The sequence below is a fragment of the Capricornis sumatraensis genome, chromosome 12 (assembly GCF_032405125.1).
Source record: "Capricornis sumatraensis isolate serow.1 chromosome 12, serow.2, whole genome shotgun sequence".
NCBI lineage: Eukaryota > Metazoa > Chordata > Mammalia > Artiodactyla > Bovidae > Capricornis > Capricornis sumatraensis.
The window spans coordinates 57,212,875-57,230,968 of record NC_091080.1 but is presented as its reverse complement, the minus strand read 5'-3'; the positions used below and the strand labels follow the sequence as shown (position 1 = coordinate 57,230,968).

At 36.2% G+C, this 18,094-nt stretch overlaps 1 protein-coding gene across 1 annotated transcript in view; it reads right to left on the bottom strand.

The window, feature by feature from the left end:
- The window catches only part of PIBF1 (progesterone immunomodulatory binding factor 1), a 229,162-nt gene that overhangs the window by 87,596 nt on the left and 123,472 nt on the right, over positions 1–18,094 (bottom strand). Inside the window, exons 10-11 of the mRNA XM_068984596.1 lie at positions 12,144–12,309; positions 6,493–6,643 (exon numbers count right to left, since the gene is read on the bottom strand). Coding sequence (XP_068840697.1) covers positions 6,493–6,643; positions 12,144–12,309 — 317 coding nt within the window. The remainder of the gene's footprint in view (positions 1–6,492; positions 6,644–12,143; positions 12,310–18,094) is intronic.

Genomic DNA, 18,094 nt, shown 5'->3' with positions numbered 1-18,094 from the left:
AAACTCACGTGCATAGAGTCAATGACGCCATCCAACCATTTCATCTTCTATTGTCCCCTTCTCTTCCTGCCCTCAATCTTTCCCAGCATCAGTCTTTTCCAGTGAGTCAGCTCTTCACATCAGGTGGCCAAAGTATTGGAGTTTCAGCTTCAATGTCAGTCCTTCCAATGAATATTCAGGGCTGATTTTCTTTAGAACTGACTGGTTTGATCTCTTTGCTGTCCAAGGGACTCTCAAGAGTCTTCTCTAGCACCACAGTTCGAAAGCTTCAATTTTTCAGTGCTCAGCCTTCTGTATGGTACAACTCTAATATCCAAACACGACTACTGGAAAAACCATACATATGACTATATGGACTTTGGTCAGCAAAGTGATGTTTCTGCTTTTTAATACACTGTCTGCAACTCCAATCTTTGGCCACCCGACGTGAACAGCTAACTCATTGGAAAAGACCCTGATGCTGGGAAAGACTGAAGGCAGAAGGAGAAGAGGGTGACAGAGGATGAGATGGTTGGATGGCATCACCAATTCAACGGACACAAACTTGGGCAAACCTTGGGAGATGGGAGGGACAGCGAAACCTGGCATGCTGCAGTCCATGGGGTCACAAAGAGTTGGACATGGCTTGGCAACTGAACAACAACTAGGTTTGTCATAGCTTTTCTTCCAAGGATCACGCTTCTTTTAGTTTCAGAGCTACAGTCACCATCTGCAGTGATTTTGGAGCCAAAGAAAATAAACTGTTACTGTTTCCATTTGTTTCCCCATCTATTTGCCATGAAGTGATGGGAATGTATGCCATGATCTTACTTTTTTGAATGTTGAGTTTTAAGCCAGCTTTTTCACTCCTCTTGTACCTTGATTAAGGAGGCTCTTTAGTTCCTCTTCACTTTCTCCCATGAAGATGGTATGATCTGCATATCTGAGGTTGTTGATATTTCTCCTGGCAATCTTGATTCCATCTAGCGCTTCATCCAGCCCAGCATTGTGCATGATGTACATTCTGCATATAAGTTAAATAAGCAGGTTGTACAGCTTTGAGATACTCCTTTCTCAATTTTGAACCAGTCCATTTTTCCATGTCTGGTTCTAAGTGTTGCTTCTTGACCTGCATACAGGTTTCTCAGGTGGTGATACCCATCTCTTTAGGAATTTTCCACATTTAGTTGTGATCCACAGTCAAAGGCTTTAGTGTAATCAATGAAGCAGAAGTAAATGTTTTTCTGGAATTCTCCTGCTTTTTCTATGATCTAGAGTATGCTGGCAATTTGATCTATGTTCCTTTCCCTTTTCTAAATCCAGCCTGTACATCTGGATGTTTTTGGTTCATGTACTACTGAAGCCTGGCTTGAAGGATTTTGAGCATTACCTTGCTAGCCTGTGAAATGAGCACAACTGCACAGTAGTTTGAACATTTTCTGGCATTGCCTTTCTTTAGGATTGGAATGAAAACTGACCTTTTCCAGTCTTGTGGCCACTGCTGAGTTTTCCAAATTTCCTGGCATATTGAGTGCAGCACTTTAAAAGCATTATCTTTTAGGATTTGAAATAGCTCAGGTGGAATTCCATCACCTCCATTAGCTGCTTGTAGTGAGGCTTCCTAAAGCCCACTTGACTTCACACTCCAGGATATCTCGCTTGAAATTTGTGACCACATCATCATGGTTATCTGGTTGTTGAGACTTTTTGTCATGGTTACACCTTAATAAATAAAGTCTAAGCATCTTTGTGTCAGCTGAAATGAGACGAATTAGACAACAATCCTTTGAGTACTGTACACAGTATGGTACTAAAAAAGAATGTTTTGCCCTTACATCTCACAAATTTCATTTTTCAGTAAGTATTCATTAAACAAGGATAGGAATATTCTAATTTCCAGTGTAAATGGATAGAAAAGAACCTAGTTTACTGGTCTTCCAAGTACAAATAAATCTAGTTTAACAAAAATATGGTTTATACAATGTCACAGCAAAAAAATTAATTTTTATATCTTTTCTAAAAATTTTATTAAGAAAATATTTTACACATATGAAAAACCTGAAAGAAATATACACATATATCCAACATCTGGAATTTAAATTATACATCTCACACATCTGTCCATCACTGTATTCATCCAAGTTGTTGTTGTTGTGTTAGTCGCTCAGTCGTGTTCAACTCTTTGTGACCCCATGGACTGTAGCTTGCCAAGCTCCTCTGTCCATGAAATTTTCCAGGCAAGGATACTGGAGTGGGTTGCCATTCTCTTCTCTAGAGGGTCTTCCCAACCCAGGGATCAAACCTAGGTCTCCTGCATTGCAGGCCGATTCTTAACCATCTGAGCTACCAATGCTGTGCATTCGAGAATCTATCTTATTTGTTGATGTATTTCAAAAGAAGTTGCAGTACTGAGCCTTCACTCCAAACAGTTCCATGTGTAAATTATCAACTACAGTTCAATATTATTTACGGTTCTTTTTTTAAAATAAAATTTACATATGGTAAAAGGTACAAATCTTAAGTCTACCATTCAATGCATTTTGAGAAATATATACAGTTGACCCTTGAACAACAAGGATTTGAACTGCTTTGGTCACACTCATACATGAATATTCTATTTTTTGGAGATTTGAAACAATTTGAAAAAACTTGCAGATGAACCATGTAGCCTTAAAATATCTAAAAAAGCTAAGAATAAGGTAAGTCATGAATGCATAAAGTATATGTAGATGCTAGTCTATCCTTATACAGGCATAGGTAATATTTAACAAAATTAATAATGTGTTAGTTTTCTTATAACCTTGCTGTCAAACAATTACATTACTGTACTGTATGTCTCTCATAATTGAAGAAACTGCATGTTAGTGTATCATCACAGGTAAGTAGCTTTTTAAAAGGTGTAACAATGTTTCCAATACTGTAATGTAAATATGACTGTAATACTGTATGTCACAAAAATTTTATAGTGATTCAGTCATTAGTGTATAGGCTAGGCTACCCTGAAACAATCATACCAATTACATTGGGCTGTGATAAAGCGATATTGCTGCTTCTTTTTTATCCATGCATGAATTTTTATACCTGTAAACAAATGTGAATTTTTTTCTTCACATTATCTTTTCATTTATTTTTAATAATATGAATTTTTTACTGATGTATAGTCGATTTACAATGTTGTGTTGGTGATGTATAGCAAAGTGAATATATATATATTCCTTTTCATATTCTTTTCCATTACGGTTTATTGCAAGGTACTAAATACAGTTCCCTCTGCTAGAAAGTAGGTTTATCTATTTTGTTTATCTACTTTTCATATAGTAGTTTGTATTTCCTAATCCTAAACTCCTCTAATTAATTCTCCTACCTCCTTCTTCCCCTTTGGTAACCATAAGTTCATTTGCTATGTCTGTGAGTTTATTTCTGTTTTGTAACTAAGTTCATTTGTGCCATACTTTAGATTCTACATATAAATGATATTATTATGATATTTGTCTTTCTCTTTCTGACTTACTTCACTTAGTATGATAACCTCTAGGTCCATCTATCTTTTCATTTTGGATATCTAGCATTAGCAATACATATAACATCTACAGTGGTTTGTATCATTTAAAACAATATTGATGTAGATGCATGCATGCTAAGTTGCTTCAGCTGTGTCCAACTCTTTGCGACCCCCTAACTGTAGCCTGCCAGGCTCCTCTGTTCAAGGAATTCTTCAGGTAAGAATACTGGAGTAGGTTACCATTCCCTTCTCCAGGGGATCTTCCTAACACAGGGATCGAACCCGTGTCTCTTATGTCTCACTGCATTGGCAGGTAGGTTCTTTACTGCTAGCACCACATGGGAAGACGATGTAAACCTACAGTATTAATAGATACAGTGAAGTACTGTAAATATATTTTTTCTTATGACTTTCTTAACATTTTCTATGGATCTTCAAATCCTCTCTCCAACTTCTGTTTTCATCATCACATAGCCTTCTTACAACGACCCTTGAGATAGGCCCATCTGGATAATCTTATGTCAAGACTTTTGTGAATATTTTCTCCGAGTCATTTTCTTAATATGGATACCATTGCTTTGTCAGATATAAGACTATGATTACTTCTCCTACTCTGCAACTTAGTTCATTTTTTAAAAATGTCTTCTAAAAGAGCAGAGGTTTTTAATATTGATGAAATCAACTTAGTAAAGCTTTATTTTATTATAGTTCCTTTCAAGAACCTATCTAGGAAATTTTGAGCTGCATCAAGTTGCAAAAACAATCATGTTTTCCAAACATCTACAGTTTTACTTATTGCTTGCAAGTTTTACCTTAAGTTAGTATTAGTGTATGGTATGAAATAAGGTTGAGGTTCACTTTCAAAAATATGTCTAATTTTTTTAGCACCATGTATGGAACTTTCCTTTCTCCAGTTGAATGGTTTGCTGTCTTTATTAAAAATCAAATAATCCAGGAAGTGTGGGTCTATTTATTAGTTCTCTAATTTATTTTGTTGCTGTATCTGTCTGTCTTTATGATAGTAGTATACTAGCTTGACACAATAGCTTTATATTAAGTCTTGAAGTCAGTCTGTGTAGGCCTTCCAATTGTGTTCCTGCCCCCGACCCGCTCACATTATTTGGGTTGTTCTAGTGTGCGTATGCTCTTTGTCTTTGGGAAAGTAACTAAGAATGAAATTGCTGGATAACTGGATAGGTTGTTTGGTTTTATAAGAAAGTCTTCCTCACAAACATTGAGAATAGTCAGTCTTGCTAATTTCAGGCATTCTGGTAGGTGTGTCATGCTATTATTAAAAGTAGACTTTGAATTTTCACATAAATGGAATACTAAAATGTTAAAAAAGGAACTGTGACTGGAACAACACCGAATTAATAGAATTCATGATTTTATCTTTAGATATTTTAGAGAGTCTTCTTTAATTTTTCCTAGCAATGATTTGTATTTTGTACTGTTAAATTTATTCCTATGTATTTTGTGTTTTTTGATACTATTGTAAACGAAATTGCTTTTTAAATTTCAATTTCCAATTGTTTACTTCTAGTATATTTTCGTGCAATTATCATAGCCTGTTAAATTTACTTATCAGTGTCAGTGATTGCTTTGTAATCTGAAAATATAGTCTTTCCTCTTCATTTCTGATCTTTGTAAATTTTTTCCTATCCTCCATTAGTACACTGGCTAGGAGCTCAAATATGTTTGATAGAAGTTATGAAAACTTCTTGCCTGGTTCTAGAAGGCAATCCTCTAGAAATCCTTGCCTGGTTCTCTCCCTTAAAGGGAAAGCAATTGATATTTCATCATTAGTTATATTAGCTGTATATTTTTTATAGGTATCTCTTATCAGATTGAGGAAGTTTTCTTTTATTACTTATTTATTTAAACAGAGAGACATCTGCAAAGTTACAGAGATAAAAAAGAATATAGAACTTTCAAAATAAGGTGATATGATAAGAATGGCAAGGCATGAAAAAGTACAAAGATAAATGAGTCTAATCATAAAAAGACATGCTAAGGAATTTGACCTTAGGCTGATTTATGTTTATAGGGGCATTTAAAGCAGGTGTATGGTATCGTCAAATCTATATTTTATAGAGGTTACTCAGATGCCATGAAGAAACTGAGGATAAATTTGGAAACTACTACAGTTATCAGACACTGACCTTAGAAATTAAAAAAAGGCAATTACAGAAATGAAAAAAAGTTTTTCTTAAATTGGGCTACCAACATAATACAGTCTTCATAAGAAAAGTTACCCCAGATAGAGTCAACCTCAACTTCAGCTGAAGATTAAACCTACTTTTATAAGAATAATACTATCATTTCTGACTTTTGAATAGAAATAATGTACTGTAGCAAACATCTCAGGCAATGGTGAAATGTTAATTTGAAATATTCTCTTGGAGTCAAGGACAACACAGGAAGATGGCAAATAAGAGGGGAATAAAGAAGTAGAAATTAAAGGTCAAAGTCTGTAACACAGGGTGTGCAATGAATTTCTATCTGTCCTTCAAGACTCATTCAAATGTTATCTCCCCTCTTTGGGATTCCTCACCTCGAACAAGGAATTAACTCACGATCTCTTCTGTACTTACCAAGATCTGCCTCTCTTTTGCTAATAGCACTTTAATTATCTGTTGACATGTTTGTCTCTCCCAGCAGAATAGACTAGGAATACCTATAAGCAAGAATTACTGCATGAACTCTACACCCTAGATCCTGGCATATGTAATCACTTTATTGCTGAATGAGTGAAATGAAATAGTAAAACAAATAAATAATTGAAAAGATAAAATTTATCATAGTTAGACAAATATATATTTTTTGCTCTCAAATCACTAGAATTAAGGTTAACTATTTTTTAAAATACAAAGTATTCTTTCAAAGAAAGTCACAAGTAATATTTTAAAGAAATACAGCAAAGCAGTTTTAGAAACAGTATCAGGTTCCTTGTGCTGTCAGAAGAAAAAGCTGTGTGTGCGTTGGGGGTGTGTGTGTTGGGGGAGACTTACTTTCTGCAGTCTGCATTATTATTTCATCAAGCTCTTTTTCCAGTTTCTCATAAGTGTCTAGCCTTGCCTTATGTTCAGAGTTCTGTGCTTGAAGTTCAGTAATGCGTTTTTCAGAAGAGGCTTGGAGACTATAAAATTCTTTAGTTAAAACCTAGGAGTGGAAAAAAAAAAATGGCAAAGGCAGAATTAAATAGGTTGGCAGTTAAGACGAAAACATGAAGCAAAAAATATTTTTTAATGATTTAGATATGAAGAGAGAGCTCAATGAAGATGACTGAAGAGGTAAAATACATTCGTTCCTACGGAAAATAATTTGTTTTGAACTGAAAATTATGAAGCACCTCTTTATATAAATTGAAAAAAATGTAAAACTTAGGAATAGTTGTAGGAGTAACATTGGCATTTGCTTGTTAGAATTCAAAAAATGCAATAATGCTATACTCCTCACCTAGGTGGAGATTATTTATCTAGTGATCACAGATATTTGAGAAAGACTTGCAAAGCTGTGTGTAAAAATTACATACTCGTAATGAGTCCTTCAGTTTTCTACCACAGACTGTTTCATTTACCCAGACCATGGTTTTAGTTAAGATTTTTGGTTTGCTGAACAATCATAAATTCAAAGCAGCAAATCAAAATGTAAATGTGAAGTGCTACTTGGAACAGTACCAGAAAATGCCTTTGTATAGAAAGAAAGGATAACAAATTTATTAAAGACATATAAAAGACACGGAAATTGGACTTATTTTAAGTAGAAGAAAAAAGCTTATATTTTCCTATAGTTTCCTATGGTAACTTACTGAAGAAATCACTAGGGTGACAATAATGAATTCATCAAGAAGGAGACATTTCTAGTGACAAAGGAATGTTTTAACGCTTACATTAAATTGCAACTATCTAGAAAGTTTACTTACTAGTACAGACTAAATTATGGGGTGGTATTATACTTACTTCTTAACACAGCATAAGGAATGCAGTATTTCCTGAGAAGCAATTGAATATTATGGTAAGAATATGGTTTGGAGCCAGAAAGATTTGGATTTCAATCCTGGCTTTGACACTTACTCGTTGTGATCTTAGGTAATTATTCTTTCTAGGCCTACCTCAGTGTGTTGTGGGAAGCATTAAATGAGAGGATAAATTCACAGTGTTTAGCAGAGTGACTAGAATATAGTAAAAGTGCTGAAAAATACTATTACCACTGCAGGAAATACAAGTACGAGTACTCTGTATTAAATGGCTCATAAAGATGAGATGTACTGCTTTGCTGCTGCTGCTGCTAAGCTGCTTCAGTCACGGCCGACTCTGTGCGACCCCATGGACGGCAGCCCACCAGGCTCCTTCGTCCCTGGGACTTTACAGGCAAGAATACTGGAGTGGGATGCCATTTCCTTCTCTAGATATACTGCTTTAATTATCCTGAATTCTCTATTATTAAGAAATTTTGAAGAAAAGTTATTTTCTCTAATGACATAAAGTTTACCTTAACAAATGTATGTGACTGCTTCCTGCAATAGGGAGAAAGAATATATGGAAGATTTATTTACAGCTTTTAACAAGCAGAAATTTTGATTTAATTTAATCTATTTCATTTCATTTTCTTAAATTACTTCCATCAAAACTCTCTCCCAACTCCAAATAAACTAATAATCACCCCCTACCCTCTAAAACATTCCTTTGGAAGATGGAAAAAGAGTAACACGGGAGTTATATTTGTAGGATGATTTGTAGTGTCCTTGATTGGATCAGAAAAATAAAATTCCTGTTGTAGCATTAATTCTTGCTGGTTGGAAATGCTTTCTAGAGAACTTATTATAACAAAATCACTGCACAGTGAAACAATCTGGGGTTTTCAGAGAGTTCACTAAGTTGGGATGTAATTCATTAAGAATCTGGTCGCCGGTGACACATTAATGCCTTTGTCAGTAGAAAGGCTCAGTAAGGACAGTGTTAAATGATGGTTCTCACAGCAGGGCTGATAACCTTTCATCTGTATCTCACTTTCCCAACAAAACTATGAAAGAAAAACTGCAGAAATGGATATCTGAAGAGACAAAGAACTAAAATGCTGGAGACGACATATTTCATAAAATACTATTTTAAGAGGAGACTGAAAGGTAGTATTAAATTGAAAGATACAATTTAAAATTCTCATTCATGACAGAAAGAAGAGAGGACCAGAAACTTTTGACTTAGGGTACCTTTCAATACCTCTGGTACACCACGGTAGAGAATTCTCTTTTATCATGGGTTTGTCTAAGTGGCTGATGTGAATAAATTTATTACAGTTTCTGAAAAGCCACTGAAGAACATGATTACTAGACCTATGGATGGCTATTACATTAAAGATTCTTTAGGGAAAAACCAACATATGAACATCTGAGTTTAATCATGAATGCAAAAAATAGGTCAACTGCTTTTAAGAATCCATTAAATATCAAGCTCTCACAGTGGATATTTCCTTCCTTTAAATAACAGAATTATAATACAAAGTTATAAAATTATGTAGATAACATACATAAAATGAATGAAAACACAAAATTATAGGTCAATAATTGCTCTAAGACAAAAATATAAAGTCAGTGTCTTTTTAAGTAAAATGTGCCATTTATTTCCTTGCGGCTGTGCTAGGTCTTGTTGCTACGTGAGGGCTTTCTCTAGCTGTGGTGAGTGGGGGCTACTCTCTAGTTGCTGTGTGTGGGCTTCTTATTGCGGTGATTTGTTTTGTTGCAGAGCACAGGCTCCAGGTGCACGTGGGCTCAGTAGCTGTGGAACGGGCTTAGCTGCCCCACAGAATGTGGGATCTTCCTGAACCAGGGAGTGAACATGTGTTCTCTGCACTGGCAGGTGGATTCTTAACCACTTGAACCACCAAGAAAGTTCTAAAGCCAGTTTTTGGAAAGCATTTGGAAACTGATTAGGAAAAAAATAAAACAGACTGTCCCTAAGGCATAAATCAAAGAGAATATTGGGTAAAAGCCATCAAAAAGTACATAATTATAGTAATCTTTACCCTTCACAACATTATTTCTCTCTGAATTCATTATAAATGGGGCGTGCCTGGTAGCTCAACTGGTAAAGAATCTGCCTGCAATGCAGGAGATGCAGTTTAATTCCTGGGTCGGGAAGACCCCCAGAGAAGATATAGGTTACCCACTCTAGTATTCTTGGGCTTCCCTGGTGGTTCAGATGGTAAAGAATCCACCTGCAATGTGGGAGACCTGGGTTCGATCCCTGGGTTGGTAAGATCCCCTGAGGGCATGGCAATCCACTCTAGTATTCTTGCCTGGAGAATCCCCATTGACAGAGGAGCCTGGTGGGCTATGGCCCATGCGGTCACAAAGAGTCAGAAACGACTGATTGACTAAGCATAGCGCAGCATCAAACCATTCATTCACTCATTAAATATTTATTGAGCATCCACTATGAGTGAGGTGCTGTGTTAGGCACTGATGACAATAGTAAGTAAATAGTCCCTGCCCTCTCAAAGATCCTAGTTTAACAGAGGAGAAACTGTAAAGAAATTCCCCTAACACCTCAGTTTTATCAACCCAAGTTTTTACAATCATAGTATTTTTCACAAAGGTGTTTCTCCATGTAAGGCCTCTACAGAGAGCTCAATAATTACTAGTCACCTGCATCCACAGACAAAGTGGGTAGCTCTATGGAAAATTGGTTTTCATATTTCAAGTTGCAACCTTTAGGAGGTCATGAAATCAGTTTTGACTACAACCAGCTAAAAACAATAAAATAGAACGATTAAAACACCAGCGCTGTGTGTTGTAAAGTATTGGTTAATGAAATGTTGGTTTCAGTATGCAGAGAGAGAAAGTGGCTTTCTACCTTCCTAAATATAACCCCTCACTCCCTCCAAACACATCCGTAAGCACAGCCATCTGATGTGGAAAGAAAAAGAAATGGCTAGGAATTACAATACTTAAATCATAAAAAATTTGCAGATGACGAACACCAAAGCAGAGCTAATCTAATCTAAAATGTGTGGGAGAGTCGCCTGTAGCAGACTGTGACTGCAGCAGTTTCCCAAAGAAGGTACCTGAAAAAGTTTTAAATGCAGAACACTGGTTTATTCAGAAGTAGGTATCATCTATAATTTTTACTCATGTTTCTTTAAATATGTGCTATTTAATTAACACTGTCTTTATGTTTTTCCCTAAGGCTTTATTTTCTGTAAGACTCTTTATTTTGTTGTTATTATTATTTTTTTTAATATTTATTTATTTACTTTGGTTGCCCTGGGTCTTAGTTGGGGCACGTGGGATCTTTGATGCACCATGCAGATCTTTCACTGTGGTGCACAGACTCTCTAGCTGTGTTGCATGGGCTCCAGTGCACAAGGACTAGAGAGCTGTGGTGTGTGGGCTTAGTTGCTCCGTGGTATGTGGTACCTTAGTTCTCCAACCAGGGATCTAACACTTGTCCCCCTTGAACTCTGAGGTGGATTCTTAACCACTGGATGACCAGGGAAGTTCCTTTTGTTTTGTTAATCTTATCAGAGTACTTTTCCAAAATGTAGTCTCTGAAAGTTTACTGTAATGAATACTTACATCATTAATTAATCATGCTAACGATATTATTAAGCTTCCCTGGTGGCTCAGATGGTAAAGAGTCTGCCTGCAGTGCGAGAGTTCGATCCCTGGGTCAGGAAGATCCCCTGGAGAAGGAAATGGCAACCCACTCCAGTATTCTTGCCTGGAAAATTTCATGGATGGAGGAGCCTGGCGTGCTACAGTACATGGGGTTGCAAAGAGTTGGATATGACTGAGGGACTTCACTTTAATGATATTATTGCGTCTTTCATTCAGCATTTTAAAGAAGCACTTCCTTGATTCTAAAATATTGAAGAACATGATTGTACATAATCATACAATGTATGAATACAGCAAAATTTATAATTTTAACATACTAATCAAAAACTGTTTAATTATCTATTGTTGGACATTTAAGACACTTCCAGTTTTTATGATAATAAATAATGCTGTGATATACACAAAGAACATAAAACCTTACTTGTTCTCAACAAGCACCTCATTGTTCCTTTAACTAAAATTACCGGATCAATTTTTTAAGGACTTTAACACAAATTACCATATCATTCTCTAGATGGGATGGTCCATTTTCTACTTAAATGAGATTTCCCATTTAAGGGGACTTCTGCCAACACTTTAAAAACAACAAACAGACCTATGGCAATTTGCATTTCTTTTCTTAGAGGCTGTCCATTACTTCTTTCCACCTTTTTATCTAAAAGAGGAAGATACATTTCCTTGATAAGAGATCTTTAAAAATTAAAGACATGGCTCCTTCTCATACATAACACAAATATTATTTATAAAGCTCAATATGATATACGGACTTCCCTGGTGGTCCAGTGGTTAACAATCTGCCTGCCAATGGAGGGGACACGGGTTCAATCCCTGGTCCAGGGAGATTCCACATGCCGTGGGGCAACTGTGCGCCACAGCTACTGAGCCCAAGTGCCACAATGGCCTTAGTTCGCCCCAATTAGAAGAAAGCCAGTGTGCAGCAACAGAGACCAAGCACAACCAAAATTACATGAAAAAGAAAACAGACCTTATGCTTACAGAGCTGACATTCTGTGTTAATTTTAAAACAAAAGCTTGTATATGTACCTCCAATTTTTTCTGGTATTTTTCACATTCCAACTGACACTGTGTGAGATTTCTTGCAGTCTCCTCTTGTAGAAGTTGAGCACGCTCACTTTCAAAAGATTTTATTTTACTTTGATGGAGAAATTCTGTTACTTTGCTTTCTGCACTAAGTTGTAGTTCTCTGTACCTGAAAAAAGAAAACAATTATGACACAATAAAGGAATCTCAATTTATGGAAACATAAGCAGTACTTCTACCTGTTCAATATCCCTATATTATCATTCAGTTAATAACTTTTATTTATTCAGCAAAGCTTTTGTAAATAATTTAGATGGTCGTGTGTATGGAAATATGCTAAGTCCGGGGAAACAAAACATACTGATTAAACTTCCTCTACTGCTCTCTTATTTTCATTCTTCCCATTCCAAAATAGTTATTACCTATTATTATTATTATTTTGCAAGATAAGACATTTAAAATAAAAATGGTAAGAACAAGGTTCAGTTATTACTTAAAATGACTTAATTTCCATACGTTTCATAGGCTTTCTTAAACCTATAGCATTGTTTCCAACCTTGCTATTTCATTCTAAGTCTAAATAATATTAAATGGAGAAGAATGGCACGAAATATATGCATTAACTTGCAATTCCTGAGACATATATAAAATAAATTTTTAAGCTGGTAAGTATATATTTGATTTTTATAAGAAAACATAATGTACATATTACAAAGATAAATATATAACAATAAGCAGTCTATTACAACACAGATAAGAAACATTCTCTTCATTCCATAGGTATAACTAGTAATAAAAACATTTCCATTTAACATATAAATCACTGCATACTGTAGATCTGAAAATGCTTCAAGTTGACTATGTTCTAACAAAAAGCAAGACAAAGACATAGTATGCCTTTTCAGGGAGTTATTATGAACCCAGTATAATGCTAGATGTTCCTAAAATTCGATTTTTTCAAATATTTATTGAGCTAGTCACCATGCCAGGCAAATATGTATACAGTGGAAGACAATTTTTTTTCCCCTTTGAAGAACTTATGTTTTGGGAGTTCCCTCGTGGTCTAGTGGTTAGGATTCAGCATTTTCATTGCCAGGGCCGGTCTTCAGTCCCTGGTCCAGGAACTGAGACCCTGGTTGGGGAACTGAGATGCCACAGCTGCGTGGTGTGCCAAAAAAAAAGAACTTAGTTTTCTGGGGAAGAGATGCAAATAAATATGAAAATTCAATAGAACAAGATAAGTGCTTCAATAGGGTAAACCCTAGGTTTGATGGGTACATACAAGAATAATAATTAACTCTTTGTGTAGATGTGTGTTTGAGTACACAGCAGGAAGAAGTCCAAGGTGGAAGTTCTCTAGAAGTAGAAACAAGAGTACATGCAGGCCAGAGAAACAGAGAGTACAGTCTGTTTTATCCATGGCATCTCATTTAATCCCACAACTCTATTAGGTATTTGGCAGATGAGAAACCAGAGGTTCAGAGATTAATTCATTTCTTTAAGGGGAAGAAGTTCCTGGTAGATTTCAGAGGGGGTCTCAAATCCAGCTATGTTTGACTCCATAGTAATGATCTTTCCACTATTACATAAGAATCTTAGCTGATATTTCTGAAGTCAGATAAACTTTCAAACGTGTTTTAAAGGAAGTCGCTTCACTCTTGTGACAAGAACATTTAAAATATAATCAGAGAAGACAGGCATTAGATTCTTGCTACAGGCTACTTCACTCTTGGTACTCTTGAATCTTTCTTTATTTTCAAGTATGTCACATTCAGAGTGGTGGAAGCTCCATTCAGGCTTATTGGTACACATCACTTAATACACACCAAGGCTTTAAGGTGAATGTCAGCTTGTGTGTTTAACTTTTTGGGAAGTCCAGGCATTAATTATATACATATATAAAAGAATAGCTAGGTCATATGGTCACTCAGGTTTTAAGCTTTTTGAGGAACTGACAAACTGCTTTCAGTGTGGTTGCACATCCTCACCAGCAATTACGAGGGTGGTAAGTCCTCCATATTCTTATCAAAACTTATCATTGTCTCTTTGATTATAGCCATCGTCATGGATGTGAAGCAGTAAAACAATTACTTTAGTCAAAAATTTATTAATTAAACAACTTACTGACATGAAAATGCCCTGAATTCCCTGGGGTAGACTGTCATATAAATATAAATGTATAAAACATGTGAAATCCATACCTATTTGTATGCTAAACTATGGGGCATACTAGACCTTATTATTGAAATAAATACTAAGTCATTTGGAATGTGATATTTATCTTTAAAAGAGTTTGTTCTGAAAAAATTAAAATGCAAAGTTTGCCTTTTTACGATCCAGGACATTGTGAGTAATTCTGAGGTCAACTTCAAACAGGAAATGAAAGACTTAGCTTTTAGATTACACCTGCTCTTCTTATTCATTATGTGGCATTTGAAAGTTTCTTTTAGCACTATTAACCTTCCCATTTTACTACACAGTTAAGTACAATAGTGATTACCTAAAAATTTGAGGATATTAAGTTCAATAAAATGCCACTTACATGAACCAAATGATAATTCTAAAGGATTCATCTATTCTCATGTCATTTACACAGTAAAGGAAAATCTGCCTCAAATCATTATGCCTTTGTAATAATAGTTATTATTTTAACTTAAGTTGAACTGTGAAAACGCTTTAGAAACATTAGCGCTGCAAAGGCAGTTTCAGTGTGAGGAAGAGATGGCGACCAGGGTACAGGCTGACAATTCAGCTAACTTCCTCCTATTTGTTTTGCTAATATAACCAGTCACATTTTATGCGGTTGACTCAGACTTCTCATCTTCTCCTCTTAATGTGAAACTTTTATTTGAATGAAGGCAATATTATTCATATGTTCGCAAGTTTATGTTTGACATTCTAATTCAGCGTAGTAACCTTAAGAGGTCACATTTCTTACAGAGTTTATCAGCATCTCCAGCTATAGTCATCCCAGGTCCCTAGTTTGACTAGATTAGTCTTTACATTAGCTGGGTTTTTAGTTTGCATAAGACTTACTCATAAATCACACACTACTTTAAGAATAGTACTATAAAGACCTAGAATGAACTGTTTGCTCTTAAGGAATAGTCACTGCAACATACTTTAAGCTGGACAAACAAGGAGAATTTCACCTGTGAAAAGGTGAAAATGAGCAATTAGACAGGGAACAACAGAGTTAACCCATAAGAAATGCTCTCAGCTATAGTGAATCAACTCCAAGCAGCACTGCATATTCTGCAATGCTGAGAAATAACTGCAGGAGAGACATCAACATAGAATTCTGTCTTCAGAAACAGGAGAGCTCATTGGAACAAAAGCACTAGACAAAACACTAAATAGCAACAGATCTGTATAACAATATTTACATCAGCAGTCTTTACATATATACTATGGTGAAAGTTTGCTCATTATACTCTGATGTATTAAGCCAAGCAATGTATGTTTACTCCCATTTCTATCAACAAAGTTATCACGGGTAAGAAGGTCAAAAGTGAAAATGGTAGTCACTCAGTCATGTCCAACTCTGCCCTCTGTCCATGGAATTCTCCAGGCAAGAATACTGGAGTGGGTAGCCGTTCCGTTCTCCAGGGGATTTTCCTGATCCAGGGATCAAACCCAGTCTTCCACATGGCAGGCAGATTCTTTACTGTCTGAGCCACCAGGGAGGCCCAAGAAAGTCAAAGACTGCTATAATTATTAATCTAGTTTTTACTCCAATGAGTAACAGCAGCTGATCTTTGAATTTTTATCCACATAATGTTCATGGCTTCCCAAATATTAAAAGTGGGTGTGGGACTTCTCTGGCAGTCACTGGTTAAGATTTCATGCTTCCATTGTGGGGGCATCGGTTTGATCCCTGGTCAGGGGACTAAGATCTCACATATCCAGTGGTAAGGTTCCTATAGTTACCAGGATCGATAGGTGGTCCTTCCATTAAGAAATCCTGAGAGCTGGTCTAATTTAGAATGAAGGCAGTGAAGCAGCTGAGGCAAGGCACATACAAGGAAGACTGGTAAAAGAAGCTAAGCAAAGTCATAGGATTTCCAGTTATAGGCAAGTGTTCAGGGAGGGATTTTTAGTAGCTGGGCATCAGTTAGATCAAGTTTTGAGAGGAACTCTGGGTCAATACAGAGAAAATACTTGTGGGGTTTATAAGAATACACGGGAGCAGGAAGTCATGGCTGAACCACTAAATCCTCTGTGTGGGGAGGAGAAATTAATTCTAAACTCCCCCACAAATGGAGCACAGGCTGCTGATGAACTTTCTACATGTGAGAAAACAAAAATAAAACCATAAGAAGAATAGTGCTCAGAAACAGAGACGGGCCTGAAACTTCAGATAGGAATTACACTGTGGGAAACTGGATTAGACAGGGACAGAAGCTGTCATCTCTGATTACTAAGAATGAATTTTGTTTACACGGGTGGGACATCAATCTCTTTTTACTCTGGTGTTTCAGGCCCCTCCTTCTTATTCTTTCAACAGGCTTCACTGAGTTGATGTTCAGTTTCCTTTGAAGTATTCACTTTGGTTGAGCTGATAACTAATCTGTACCTTTACTTTCTATGCCTCGTATGGGGATAAAACTCATTTCCATTCTGTTTAGAGAGAATTTTGGTTGTGCTTCTAGACCTTTCCACTTGTATTACTAGCCCTGAACCACATGCTGAAAATGCTCTGGATGAGTCACTGACAGTTAACTAAGGCTTCCGAATCATTCTGCTAATTAAGAACTGAGGAAAAACACACACACACAAACCTGTTCATTTGGATTTTCTGCTTCTGTGAACTGAGAAAAAGCTAATTATCTTAGGTTAAAGATACTAAACCATTGGTTTTTCAATTATCCCTAAAGGTTTTCTTGCTCTCAATAGTATCTATCTGTATATCTATATTTATAGATCTGTATCTACCCTTGTATTAACTAGTATTATTTGTTGTTGGTGTTCAGTCACTAAGTTTCGTCCGACTCTTTGTCACCCTGTGGACTGCAGCATGCCAAGCTTCCCTGTACTTCACTATCTTCCAGACTCTGCGCAAACTCATTTCCACTGAGTCACTGATGCCATCCAATCATCTTGTCCTCTGACGTCCCCTTCTCCTCCTGCCCTCAATCTTTCCCAGCATCAGGGTCTTTTCCAATGAGTTGGCTCTTCATATCAGGTGAACAAAGTATTGGAGCTTCAGCATCAGTCCTTCCAAGGATATGCATTTAAATATGTAGTAGTATATCAATTACATATTTAAAGCATGAGTATGGAGTAAGCTTTTAATTTTCTCTTTCAAATAGGCTGTTTTATATAGGGTTAACTTTCTATTAACCAGAATATTTCCTTTTGTGTGTGTGTGAGTGTGTGTGTGGGTGTGGGCAGGCCACATGGCATGCAGGATCTTAGTTCCTTGACCAGGGACTGAACCTATGCCCCTGCAATGGAAGCATGGAGTTTTAACCACTGGACCACCAGGGAGGTCCCAACCAGAATATTTCATTCCACAACATTTAATTCATTTAAAAATATTTACTGTGTATTTAAGTGTGCCAGGTTCTATTAGGATACCAGAGAAGCACAAATTGCATTACTACTCTAAGGAGCTCACATTATAATGATGCGAGGAAGGCAAACAAATGTAAAGTGATATGGTAATAAATTATAATAATAATAATAGAGTAGGGGAAATATGCAGATGTCAGCAATGGTGTTATTTTAGAGGGGTTGGGCAGAGAAGGTGGTATTTCAGCAAAGACATGTATGCCAGAGTTTACCAAAACCTGTATTTCAGAACCAAAGTAAGTGATTAATAAAAAATGTATATATACTGGCCATGCATCATATTCAAGACTTTAAAAGAATAAAGACTTTTTCTTTTTAAAGAAGAGATACAATGTCAAACACATGAAGATAATAGAAGTCTTTCACAATGATTTGAAACT